We start from the raw sequence: 14,106 nt of genomic DNA, 5'->3' as shown, positions 1-14,106 counted from the left end.
TTTGCTGTATTCTTGCCGTGCTACGTGGTGAAAAAATAGAGGAGGCGCTGGTTGTGCTAACCGGCTTTGCCCTGCGACAACTTGACTGACGGATATTAGCCACTTACAACTTGTATACTCTGAAGCTCTGTCAATACCACAGTACGAAGCGGTGTCTGCCAAGGTGTCTATCCAGGAGCGGTCAGCAGTCAGCAGGCGCAGGCAAGCATGCGTGGCGTCTGACCTTAAGTTTCGCGTGGTTCGAGGCTAGTTGAGTATTCAAAACTAATCAAAATTAGCCAGACCCAACGGCAACTACATTTATAAGCTATGGGGTCAAAGTTTCATTCCTACGCAGGCAGGCGTGGCTGAGCGTTAGGAGATGATAGTCGGCGATAATACGATAGTCGTACTTTTCGAGATATGTAATTCCTGTCGAAGTTAAAAACGCAGATTTTCGCTTACTTCTGCTTGTGTATTAAACTACTTCAATAAACACACACTCACAGTAGGAAGAAGCGCACGGATGCAAACACCCCTCTTGATTGATGTCACTATTGGCCAATAGCAGACGCGTATGGAAATCTGCTATAAGACTGAATATACAAGGCCGAAAAAAGTGAGGAGCAGGCTTGTGTTGAAAACAGTTTGTTTGAGAAAAAGGTGACTTCGCGCTCCACTTGCGAGCTCCATGCGGCACGCTCGACTACAAAATTCGGCTGAAAGTTTCACAGCAGCATATGTTATCCGCGCACTGTGTTTTTTCAACAAGCCCGAAGGCTGGTTCAGGACCTTTTTAAAACAGATCAATATCGCCTTACTCTTGTTCGACGAAAACGAAGTATCTGGCTTCAAGTCTGAACCGAGGTTGAAGAGCTCATTGTCACGCTCATTGGTATTTTCCGAAGTAGAGCCAAGATTTCCTTCCTGAGCATCCATCATCAACTGCAGAAAGTCTTCGTGGCGCTAATGAACAGAAAGGCGGTCAATGGCAAGCATGCAAGGATTGATTTCTGGACGCCGAGGAAGTACCACTCACCGATTGTTTGTCCTGTCGTCCCTTAATGATGTTTTGACATATCTGCTTGAAGTACAGAAAAATGTCTGAGTTGAAGGGCTGAAGTCTTAGCATCTTTGCGATTGCCGGGAATGCGACTGAAATGTAAATGTAAAAATTCAGGTTTGCCGGAGAGCCGGAATAACGATTCTTTTTTTTGTTATACAAACAACAGAAAAATCGGATAAACAGAAACTGATATTTCTACGCATTATTGCTCTTCCAGGTATCAGCAAGGATTTAGAGCAAAGTGGTCCGTAATAATAGACAAAGAAGTTAGAGAAACTGCAAAAATTTTTTTTGCTTATTGAAACTCACTACTTGTCTTGAATTGTTTGTTTGTTTCTCTCTTTTTCCCTTTCTTTCTTTCTTTTTCAGTACTTCTCGCCCAGTAAATTTGTTTAACGCTTTTGATGGGCCGCTGCCCATGTGAATGTTTTCGCCACCAAGCTTGAATACGTGCCAGGGAACAATCAGCAGGAGGGTAGGGCTAATCAAGTTATCGCAATGCTCATTTTCCTCCTATCTTCCTCATCACATTCCGTACGTGTCGTGGGAAATAAACGTAAGTAAGCTCTAACCTATATTATGGCTGTTTAGTGCGGTGAACTATCGAAAACTGTATAAGCTGGAAAAGCTGTGTTCAGATTTTTTATCTTTACTTCAAACCGAACGATGCGTGCACACTTGCCACAAAGGAGAGCCACGTCCTGTCTAGAAAGTAAGAACACACACATATGCACGCGCGCACACACGCAGTTTCCTAGAAACAAAGTAGACACAGGGTGGCAGCCCCTGGGTGGCGTAAAAGCGTGCCGTAAAACGAAGCTATCGTTGCACTTCTCTCTTCCCACGATCGTATTAACGCTATAGCGTTAAGGGCCCCGTGTCGCTGAAAATCCGGTGTCGGCGTTCCGTGCGCAAAAGTTCCCGTGGGTATTTAGGTATACGTTATATGCTACGCCTTAGACATCACATGCGATATTTGCGGGTTATATTACAGCACCATTCTATCACTACAGTTGCTCATACCTTGAATTACATTCTTTTATACAGGTATTCCTCGGAATTATCGGAATGACAGCGCACAAAGAAATGTCATGAAACAAAACATTGGACGACGCTTAAGCTTCGCCTTTAAGAGTGGAGCGCGATAGCATTATCGAGCCCCGTTCGCATCGCATATTTGTTTCAGTGGGCTTCACCGGAACAGGGAACGTGGGAAAGCCAGCTTAGAAAGACCAAGCTCACACCAATCCCTTTAAACTCGGCTGCGCTTTTAAACAGAAGTGCATTGCTGTGAAGACATTTTTACAGGGGGCAATATAAGTCGTGTTATGATAAAATGTGAAAGCCCTAGCACTTTCTTTATTCTTTTATTAATTGTTTGCTATTGCCCCGACGCGCGCGCGTGGCCGAACCGCATTAGGCAGCCGATGTCCCAATTTGACCGGCCGAGGATGTGAGCGCCATCTGGATAGCCTTTTCGCAAGTAAATTAACCTAGCGCGTCGTGTTGGTATGGTAGAAATGCTGGAAAAGGGGTTTGTGTTTGAGTTTCTTCGTAACAGAATTATGTTTTATCGTACATTCAAATTACAGTGCGACGCCACCATATCTGTTGGTTGTGTTAAAGTCGTACTTTACCATGTTTCTAACGGATTTCACTGTGAGAAATACAATTTTCACTGTGAGAAATTCAAAACCCTGCACCGCGTGGAAGGCCTGCGCGGTCGGGGTGGTTCGGGATGATTTTCTCCTATCGCTAACACCTTGCGACACGCGGAGGGCCTGTGCGGTCGGGGTGGTTGGGGATGTTTTTTCCGCCACGGACGCCTGCACCTGCGCCGTATTTTCTGCGACACAGGGCCCTTAACGCTGTTGTGTTAAAACACCGACAGCGCATCCCTTCTATGTTAAATCATCTCAGAATTAAATAATAAAAGTGCGAAACAATAACAGATACCTATTTTCTTTTTTTTTTCTGGCGCGGCTGTTCACAACTTCCGCAATCGGCCCACGCAAGAGGCCGCCTTTCTACCAGAGAGCTCGCCTTCGTGCATAGCGTTCGCCGCCAGCATTTCCCGCTAAACATTACACTTACATAAGCTGCAGTTGCCGGGAAGCGTGAGAAGCGGTCAGGGATGTTTGAATGCTGTCGCGTTCCACTCATAGGCGAGGCTTAGGCGCTGTCCAAATCTTGCTATGGACTCTGTGCGCAACTCCCTATTGAATTCATAGACATGTCAGCAGCAGAGGCGAAACGGGAAGCTTTATCACACCACATAGCCAGGCTTCATTTTACGCCACCTTACTACGTCATAACAGGGTTGTACTGCGAGCCGCGGTTCGCTGTGCTGCGTGCGTAATCAGGTGAAGTGTACGAATAACTTGTCTCCAGTTATTTAGGTTTACATGCATGGTCTCCTTGAAATGTACAAGCACCGAATAGAGGTTTAGGACAATTCCGCTCAACCTTCCGATATAAACTTGTGCCGTAAACTTTGTAACTAAGACTTTATTTAATGTAACTAGTTTAATTCGGAAATGGAATGCTTTGGTGTTTCTTGCAAATGTACGCCTTTAACAGATTATTAAGCTATAGTGGAAGGATTCGAGTAACGTCTGTGGTTTTCTTTCTTTAAGGTGTTCGAACCAAAAAATCACCAGCCCTTCCCCTGTCGAGAAAATTGGGGTAAACGAAGCTTGCCGTGTGTATCTGACCTTCGTGATAATTTTCTTTCTTTGTTTCTCTATCTTTTTCTTTCTCTCTCTCTTTCTATCTTTCCTCCTGTCTCTCTTTCTCTATCTCTTTCTTTCTGTCTTTCTCTCTTTCTTCCTTTGTCTCTCTCTCTTTTTCTCTTTCTTTTTTGTTCCTGGTATGTGCCATTGAGCTTGAACCCTTTCGGCGCTATCGCCAGGATCGACCCACTTTTCAGCGTGACACCCCCACCCCCACCACCACCGACACTTGTGAGCCTATAAAGCTTCGCTTAAAAGCTTGTCGTGTGTGTATCTGACCTTCGTGGCGATTTTTCTTTCTTTCTTTTTCTCCCTCTCTCTCTATTTATATTTCTTCCTCTCTCCCTCTCTATTTCGTTCCATCTCTCTTTCTTTTTCTTTCTCTTTCTCTCTATCTCTCCTTCCCTCTTTCATTCTTTCTTTCTCTCTCTCTTATTCTCTCTCTCTATTTCTTTCTCTCTGTGTGTCTTTCTCTCTCCCTTTCTTTTTCTCTCTTTGTTCCTCTCTTTCTCTCCTTCGTCCTTTCTTTCTCTTTATTTCTTTCTGTCTCTCCTTTTTTTTTTCTCTTTGTTTCTCTTTCTTTTTGCCCCCGGATGCACCATTGAGCTTGGACTCTTTCTGCACTATCACCAGGATCGGCCCACTTTTCAGCGTGACAAGCTACCACCACCGCCGAGAGAGAGAATAAACTTTAATCAAAAGAGCACGCGAGCGTAGGTAGCTCCTCCGCTCTACAGTGGGTGGTCCCTTCAGTCCAGGAGTTCAGAGGCCTTAGCTGCCCTTCTCGCTCGGTTGACCAGGCTGAGCTGGTCCGTCGAGTCGGAGCTGGACAGCGCTGACTGCCATTGCCGTGTGGTGGGGTGTGTTATGGGTGAGAGCTGTGGTGTGATTGCGCAAGCCCATACCATGTGGTATAGTATCACTTGTAGCTTAAAGCTTTGCTTAAAACCTCTAGCGGCGACATTAGCGGCGGTGTGTGTCTGTGCGTGTGCGTGTGTGCGTGGGGGGGGGGGGGGGGTAGATGGGGGGGTGGGTGGGTGTTTTAAAGTTCACTATTTGCCAGACGCCTGCGGCTGAAAAGCTGTTTCACATCCGCCGCCATGGCCGTGAGTAACATTTGCTAAATCTCCCAGGTCTTAATACACATATATAGACAAATCATGCAGACAAATAGCTCAATTTCTCGGATGTATGTTCAGATGTAGGCTCAGCTCATACCGGCGGCAGGCTTTGTCTTTCTGTCCTTTCATTGCCCTTATTTTCCAGAACATTTCTGCACTTAAATAAGTGAATACTTCAGTTCTTTTGTGATTCATTGTCTAACGGCTTCATTTGATAACTGCATTGCATAATTTTATGAAGTCTTTAGCAGAACCGCTAAACTTATCTTCAACCTTCCTGAGAAAGATGACTATTTGCGTTGCGATGTTAGAGTATCCAAGCTGCTTTTAGCCCGTTTTGTAAATATTCATGTATTCAGTTGTCGCCAATCAGAAGTATGTGCACATCAAGCTACACGGCCAACACCAGTGACGTAGTTATAACACACCACTCACAGAACAGGAAAAGGCATGGTGTTATGCGTCCAGAGAAGGCCTGCCTCGATTTGGTGACGAATTCGTTGGTCTGGTCAGAGTGCGAGTCCAACCTTGTTGCGAAAGCGCACCTCGCAATGACATCCAGGGTGTAGTGACCAAAGAACCTACGTAGCAGAAACGAACGAGCCGACGGTATGTTCTTAAGGCACTATGTAGAATACCGGGAGAGGTGTGCGAGTGCATGCTGGGATCCAGTAATCCGTTTGTTTTTTCTCAGAACGTGTGGATACTTACTGTTTGACATCGATGTCTTCTTTATTGGATGCTGCCTTTTTTAGGTGTTCCGCAGTCATTACGGCGCAGTCCTCGATCAAGTAATTCATCTGCATTCATTAATAAATACAGAATAAAAGGTTCCCAGCCAGAAGAAAAATGTCCTGCACCGATTAAAGCACTTGTTTTAATTACGGTCGAAAAATTTAGGAGTGCGTGCAAATGCAGCAAAAATTGTTCCCAAATGCGTATAGTTCTATTAGCAACTTTTCAATTTTGTAATCATGGAGAACACTAGATTCCAAGAAGTTAAAGTGCACAAGTAAAAAGGTTCTTTACAAAAGCAGTCGTATGCTCTGTGTAGTTCGCTGTCAAGTTCCGACTTGATTAGTTTGGCACCTGCAATATAAATAACTTATTAAAATCATTAAAAAGATGCTATAGGGTAGTTTGCAAAACAAGTTTAGCCTTTCCAAGTATATGCATTTTTTATGTGGTGCTAACCTCCCGCTGGTTAAATGGTCTATCGTTTATTAGAGCTATTTCAACAAATGTGTTTGTGTCACGCATTCTTCTCCCATTTCTGGAGAGGCTGACCTGATGATATCATGGTGGACATAAAATCATGACATAGACGGAGACACTCAGGCGAAGCAATGTGCCAAATTCAAAACCCGTAAGTGCACTTCTCCACACACCTCTTCTTGACAGCTTTCAGACCGCATGTCTCAGCTTTCGCAGAGCTGCTAGCAGGCACACAGCCATTTTGGTTAGGGCAAGTAAGGTATGCAGGCAAGCCTATTTACAGAATTTAGATATATCATATAGTATTAACAAGTCTACCAAGCTAGCCCAGCCTGTAGCAACATCATCACGCCCGCCATCACCGCGAGGCTTTTAGTAGAGAGAAAACTCAGAAACCCCGTGAACATGTAGTTCACACACTTTTTAATCCAAGAAACAAAATCTTTTAGCGCATGTGTATTTCAGTGAAACACATTTGGTTAAATTGTATTGTCAAAAACGAAATTCTAGAAAGACTGGAGCCTTAAAAATTTTCCATGTTTTTGCTTACTCCGAGCCTTAGTGTTACTTGCATTTTAAACGGCGCCAAAAAACACGGACAAGGAACAGCACAGGATCAGCGCTGGGGCGCTGGTCGCGTGCTCTTCCTTGTACGTGTTTCTTTTCGCGCTGTTTAAAAAGAATGACCCGTAACGACTAGCTCACGCGCAAACCCTTCTGACACTTAGTGTTACGGTCAGCTGAAAGTCTGATGTTTAGCGTTGAGGTCTGCCTGATGAAAACGAATGCTTTAGATATTTTATTATCGTTGCTGCGTCGAGATCGACGTGATTATCCAATGTCAGCTCTGCAAAAGAGAACACGCCTCAGGTATATGCCGCGAAAAAATTTTAATGCGCATATTGTTAACAACGAACAGTGTTATCCAACACGTTATTTTCATCTGTCATCATTCAAAGCAAGTGGCGGTTTCTTGAAGGTATACACACAACATAATGGTATAGCTGGACGGTCCTTTTAGCTCTTTTGTGGTGGTATCAAATAGTGACCGCGTACGGTGATGCTGGTTTCACTCGCACATACAGCGTTCGGCGCCAACCTTTCCTTGGAAGATGGCTGTGACCTCCTGAGTGCCATCATGGAGTGCGCCCAGGCAGCCACAGTCCAGTGCTCTGCTCTGCCCGATACTCCTGCCCCGGATCTGCTCCTGCTCAACCTCCGTGCGTCCAGGCGACGCGTGGAGTGCCGAGCAATCCGGACGGGCAATGCAGAGCACTGGACCGAATACAGGAGAGCGGATGCCCGCTGCAGACGACAGGCCAGGCGCAGAAGGAGCCAGAGCTGGGGGAGCCTCTGCGCCACCATCGAGAACCGCTCCAAGGGCCCCCTGGCCTGGCGCCTCCTAAAGTCCCTGACCGGCAGGAAGGTCAACCGCCACCCCGTCCTCGCGGTGGCTATCTCGCTGGGCATCAGCGAGGCGGCCCTGGCGGAGTTGCTAGCGGACCACTTCGCCCCCCCGGCTGCCCTCGCTGCGGCCATCCTGCCGGTCGGACTTCCCCCTGCCAACCCGCCTACCTGCCTGCTGGAGCTGCATCCGGAGTGGGCGACCAGCCAGATCGCGGCCATCTGCCAGGACCCACTGACTCTCCACGAGCTGCAGATGGCCCTGAGGAGGGGCAAGCGTCGCAGTGCACCGGGAGCAGACGGAGTGACACTCCAGATGCTCCGCAACCTGGCCACCAGTGAGCAACGACGCCTGCTCGACTGCTACAACAACATCTGGTGGTCAGGACAGGTGCCGGAGGCCTGGCGCACAGCCATCGTGGCCCCCATTCTGAAGAGCAATAAGCCGGCTAACGAGCTGTCCTCATACCGACCGGTCTCTCTCACCTCCGCTGCCTGCAAGGTGATGGAGGCCATTGCTCTGGCACGGCTCGAATGGGTGGCCCGCGCCTGCGGGTTCCTCGCGGACCAGCAGACAGGCTTCCGGCGCCGAAGGTGCACTGCGGACTCCATCGCAGACGTCGTCTCCACCCTGGAGGACGCCAGGGCCAGCGGAGACCTCGCCATGCTCCTCCTCATCGACGTCAAGGGGGCGTTCGATGGCCTCCCACATGCGGTCGTCCAGCAGGCTCTGGACCTCCTGGGCATTGGCGGCAACCTGCGGCGGTTCCTGTCATCGTTCCTGAACGACCGCACCCTCAGGGTCCGCGTGGGCCATGCAAGGAGCACTCCCCGTCCGGTCGCAGCAGGCGTACCACAAGGGTCAGTGGTGAGCCCGTTTCTCTTCAACCTCGCCCTGGCCCGGTTGCCTGCTGCACTGCCGACCGACCCTCACTACAAGGTGGAGTGCTCCATCTACGCGGATGACATCGCCCTGTGGGTGCGGGGACCGCCACAGTCAAGCCGCCACGTGTGCCTGGCCCTCCAGAGAGCCCTGGACACCACGGCCGCCTACCTGGGAAGCATCGGACTCTCGGTTTCGACGGGGAAGACGGTGGCCCTCCTCGTCCCCCCGAGAGCAGCGGCACGGCGCTCAGCTCCCCGGCTGCAGCTGGAAGGCGTGCGCATCCCATGGAGTACGACTGTGTCGTACCTTGGGCTGCGCATCGACCACCGGCTAACCTGGCGACCGGCAGTCGGGGCCATGCAGACCCAGACCATCAGGGTCCGCAAGGCCGTGTCGCAGCTCCTTGCTCATGGAGAGGGCTGCTCGGTGAAGTGGGCCCTGCGGCTCTACGAGGCGGCGGCCACATCACGCCTGCGGTACGCCCTCCCGCTGGTGGCGCTGCCGCCACGCCGCCTCGAAAAGTTGGAGCTGCAGCACCGGGCGGCCATCCGACTCTGCCTGGGTGTCCCCCGGAGCTCCCAGATTGCCGCTACCCTTGCGGAGGCTGGAGCATGGCCCCTGTCGCTCCTCTTCCTGCAGCAGGGGCTGAGGCACGTCGACCGCCTCCACCATGCTCCTGATGGCAGAGGCCTGCTGCGTCGCCTCCAGTCCCGGCCTTCCTCAAGGATGGGTCAGCTGTGCCGCCTCTACGAGGAGGTGGTTGGCAACCCACCGCCGAATGCGGTACAGCTGCCCTCACCGCAGAGGCCTCCTGTCCCCATCGCCACGGAGCTGCCCGGGATTTCGAAGAGGCGCTCGCCCGCTTGCGCCCTGCAGCAGACGGCCGCCTGCCTCCTGGACGAGACCCTCGGAGACCACCTCCTGGTGTACGTCGACGGTTCGGTGGTACCGGACACCGGCTCTGCCACGGCGGCCTGCACGGCACCAGCCCTGCAGAAGAGCAGGCAGTGTCGACTGCCCAGACACGCCAGCTCGACTGCAGCGGAGGTGGCAGGCCTCCACCTGGCCGTCGACCTACTCTCCGAGGAGCTTCCTGGGGTACCAGCGGCCATCCTCTGCGACTCCAAGGCAGCCCTCCTCGGCCTGCAGAGGCCAGAAAGCGCCAGCCTTGGAGTCGCACTGCTGTCTACCCGGCTGACAGCGCTGCAGGACGCAGGCCACCCGGTGTCCCTGCACTGGATCCCCGCCCACGTAGGGATCCCGGGCAACGAGGCAGCCGACACCCTGGCGAAGGACGCCCACCACACCACTGTGCCCCTCAGTCGGGCCGTGACGGAGGGCGACTTCACTGGACTGAGGCTGCGGCGACACCTGGCGACCCACCACCCAGACAAACGGGTGGCACTGGGATGCCCCCCACGACCACTCCCCCAGCGAGGCCTGGCTCGCAGGGAGACCTCGCTCCTTCTCCGGCTCCGCATCGGCTGCAGCTGGACGGCAGCACGCAGCTACCGACTGGGACGAGCGACGTCCCCGGCCTGCAGCTCCTGCGGGGAGCCGGAGACGATCGAACATCTCCTGCTGGCCTGCCCGGCGTACCACCAGCAGCGGGGCCCACTCCTGCAGGAGTTCCGCCGCCTGGGCCTCCCCTGTGGCAAGGAGGAAGATCTCCTCTTCCCCGGCCGACACCACCTTTCTGCACTTCGAGGCGTCGTGGAGTTCCTTGACTCGTCAGGGCTCTCCGCACGCCTCTAAGGACATTTCTACAAGCGGGAAGGCCTCACGGCCTCCCACTCCACCCCGGGCCTGACCGGCCTGGCACAACACCCCTGCAGACTCTGCAGCACACCAAGGCCTTCCATCTCGGCCTGATACGTGCCGCCTATGCCTGCCGGTTTTGCTTCGCCCAGCCATGGCGTCTCCACTCTATCCCTTCTTTCGCTCCCACTTACCCCTCCCCGTTGGCGCTGAGCCGTGCTCCCTCAAGGGCTGCAGAAGATAGCGCCAACCTTTCCCTTTCCCTCAAGAACCACTTACCACCACCACCACCAACCTTTCCCTTTCCCTCAAGAACCACTTATCATCATCATCATCATCGGCGACGATTTCATCTCCATTGACGTCATACGGAACCTCACGGCGACGGTGACGGCGACGACGACGACGACGCCGACGGCAGAAATCTGCTTTTGAGTGTCCATATAATTGCTATCGCAATAAAACTGTCAATGGCCGTATGCAGTATGTGCAAGTGAAAGCGCCCAATCGAGGGCGAGGGACGGGCGCTTTCAAGGGGAGCGAATGAACGGCGGACAGCATACGCGACTTATGTGCGAGTGAAAGCGTGCTTTCACGAGGAGCGAACGCACGGTGAGAAAGATAGATTGTGGTTGTGAAGAGGAAGAGGCGCTATTTTCTGCACGACGGAGAGCAAACGCGACTTCCCAGTGGAAGGGGAGTGGTGGGCGAGGAGGGCATCGAGGCACCCTAGACTGTGCGCGTGCGTGCCCGCGTCTCTTTTCGAAGATAGCGCCAACCTTTCCCTTTCCCTCAAGAACCACTTATCTTTCTTATGTATAATAAACACCTCCCCGCTCTCACACTGCGGCGCATGCGCGCAGCCTTGCCGGCCTCTGCATGCCGCCCACTCTCTCTGTGCTCTCGCCTGCCTCTCCACTAACAGTGTTGACAACTGACAACGGCGTTTAGCCGTTCGTCACGTAGCCAGCGTTTTGACAGCGGTTGTGTGCGGTCACACAAACAACGCGCGCAACTGTTATCGATGGCGGCGGCGTTTTTCCCGTGTTTGCGCCGAACGCGCGCGGCGTTGGTGACGTGTTTATGAAAAAACGTGCCAACCTTTGCCGTACACCCTATGGCGGTGTACCGTAGCAACCATAGAGCCATGGTCCCTGTGGTCAATATATAAATAAAAACCACCGGATCATATATATTTCTCTTTCTTTAATAGTTCAGATAACCAATTACACCATCATATCTTTATAGTCATAATTGGAAATACATAATTCCTAGCATACTACAGCTTCGCTGGTCTTGCATCTCCACCCGAGTGGAAGGGCTGACAGTTTTTTTTTCTTTTTTTTACATTTTGCGTTAGTTTCAGTGCACCAGAAAAATATATACTTAGTTGTTTTCTTGAATAGCTTAGTCACTTTCCTTTTTTTCATAAGGCTGAACGAACGAAGGTTTCTGATACCTATCACACCATGAGTTCATGTGCATTGCTATCTATATAGCAATGGCTTCTTTGTATTCTTCCCTTTGATGCAGAATTTAGTACCGTCTTTAAATGATGCAAAATGTTAGTGGGTTGTCTTCCAATACTCGCCGTAGTCGTCTAAATAGACAGCTAAGCGAACAACAGTCACTTTCGTTCCAATTCTGGCGAAGACAGCGTTGACAGTTTCGCGAAGACAGCGTTGATGTGGAAAACGATGTAGCCTACTTTGCTGTACACACAAGATGACGACTGCGCAGAATGCTTTGAAACTCGACGGGAAAGTGACCTGCACGCATGAAGACGCAGTCACGCTTTCTTCCACGTTGAATATAAGCTAAGTTGTGCGTTTAATAGTTTTGCACCCGCAAAGCGTTCAAACTTACACCGACAATACGTGGTTTTCCTAGCTTTTCTTGTCGACGCGACGTGATGTCATGTTGCAGAGACATCTTTCAAATCCGTTCCAATACATTCTGTGTAAGCTGCTTCCTGCTTAGCATTATGTGGAGACCGACTTCAATGCTAGCAGGAACTTGAACACATCCTTGCTGCGTCGGTTCAGACGATGCCGCCATAAAACCTCTGCGTGCGCAATGTCACGACATGATAGAGACAAGACTGATCACCTTTCGCAGCTTCCCAGTGGAGAATGCTGGACTCGCAGCTGGTCGAATCTTCCTCCACTGCTCAACAGGGGTGATGCTCATCATGTTGTCCAGCAAAGGGTCATAAAACGTGAACGCCTGCAATGCAAAACGTTATGGATAAAACCACGAATAATAGCATTTTTGTCGCCCTAACAAAGTACATCCCGACATATTTTCTCACCATGCACAGTTCAAAGCGCCGCTGCAACACCCTATCTACCAGGGCTATGCAGTATCGAAGATAAATGTATTAATGTGCAAGCATTCTTTGGCGAGTACCCCAGCTCCGTCACGCGGAAACTATGTCTCATATTTGTACAAACATTTGTAATTTTCCAAGTTCAGACATGTAATCGTTATGATAGTGTAAATGTGAATGATTCGTAGCTTTATAAGCGATAAGGAACAATATAAACAATTCATTAAAAATATTATACCCATAGAGATACATAGGGCTCATGTAGGGAATGCATGGGAAAGCTTACAGTAGAGGTGGGACAACTGGAATTCGGGGGTGGATCAACTTGAACTTTGTGGGCTGGCCAACTGAAATTTAGGGGTGGGTCAACCGAAATGTGGGGTTGAGCTAACTTGAAATTTAGAAGTGGGCCAACTTGAAATTGGGGCTTGGGGTAGGCAAACTGAAATTTGTTGTTGGGCCAGATCTTAAATTTGGGGTTGGGCCAACTTAAAACTTACGTGTGTAATTACGTGTGTAAACTTACGTGTGTAAAAAAAGATAAATTTAGGGGTAGGTCAGCTTGAAGTTTCGGTGTTGGCTTAACTGAAATGCGTGGTTGGGCCAAAAATATTGGGGGTGGACCTACTTAAATTTAGGGTAGGGCCAACTGGAAGTTTGTGTTGAACCTACTTAAATGGGCATGGGCCAAATTTCGAATTGGTCGAACCCCAAATTTCCCTTAAGCCAACACCAAATTTCAAGTTGCCCCAATCGCACATTTCAGTTTGCCCCCACCCCCTTATTTCAAGCTGGCTCACCCCACATTAAACTTTGCCCACTCCTAAATTTCACTTCACCCACCCACAAATTTCAAGTTGACCCAGCCCGAATTTCATATTGCCCAGCCCCAAATATCAGTTGGTTGACCCCTACTATAAGCTTCCCCATGCATTTTCTATAGAGCCCTATATATCTCTATGGGCATTCTATTTTCAATTTGTCTTTTTAGATTGTTTCTTAGCGCTTATAACGCACCAATCATCTACATTTACATTATCATCACAAATAACTCTCTTAAGTTTGCAAATTACGCATTTTTGTGCAAATACAGGGCATTATAATTTTCGCGTTACGGGACTGGGTTACTCGCCAAAGAATGCTTACGCATTAAAAAGCTCAGGTGGTCAAAATTAACCATGTGCCCCACACTATAGCATGCCTCATAATCAAATCGTTTATTTGGCTCCTAACACCGGAGAATTTAATTTTAATTTACTTAGTATGCATCTGTATTAATCTGTAAGCGTTCTTTGGCGAGTACCCCAGCCCTGTCACTCAAAACTGTAATGCCTTGCATGTGCACAAAAATCCTTTATTTGCAAAATTAAGACCTCTATCTGTTTCGCCGCAAAACGTTACCGACGTCGATTTGAAAGAACCACCGCACTAGCGCTTATTGACACAGGGGCCGCCGTTTCGGTGATCTGCGAGAACCTATGCCGCAAGATCAAAAAAGGGACCACGTCGCTCTCAGGACTAATGCTCCGTACTGCCAGCTCACAGTGCATTGTGCATTCAGCTGTGTGCACCACACGTTTGATTATTCAAGGTGAACTTTATGTCGTAAGGTTTTT

At 49.9% G+C, this 14,106-nt stretch overlaps 1 protein-coding gene across 1 annotated transcript in view; it reads right to left on the bottom strand.

Annotated features, from left to right (window-relative positions):
- The window catches only part of LOC119456163 (cytochrome P450 3A41-like), a 48,407-nt gene that overhangs the window by 13,050 nt on the left and 21,251 nt on the right, over positions 1 to 14,106 (bottom strand). Inside the window, exons 5-9 of the mRNA XM_037717789.2 lie at positions 12,271 to 12,387; positions 5,610 to 5,698; positions 5,334 to 5,479; positions 1,019 to 1,134; positions 801 to 945 (exon numbers count right to left, since the gene is read on the bottom strand). Of these exons, the coding sequence (XP_037573717.1) occupies positions 801 to 945; positions 1,019 to 1,134; positions 5,334 to 5,479; positions 5,610 to 5,698; positions 12,271 to 12,387 (613 nt within the window). The remainder of the gene's footprint in view (positions 1 to 800; positions 946 to 1,018; positions 1,135 to 5,333; positions 5,480 to 5,609; positions 5,699 to 12,270; positions 12,388 to 14,106) is intronic.

This window comes from Dermacentor silvarum, chromosome 6, assembly GCF_013339745.2.
Source record: "Dermacentor silvarum isolate Dsil-2018 chromosome 6, BIME_Dsil_1.4, whole genome shotgun sequence".
In the NCBI taxonomy this organism is placed as follows: domain Eukaryota; kingdom Metazoa; phylum Arthropoda; class Arachnida; order Ixodida; family Ixodidae; genus Dermacentor; species Dermacentor silvarum.
Note: the sequence above shows the minus strand (reverse complement) of the source record. Positions and strands in the feature narration are given on the sequence as shown.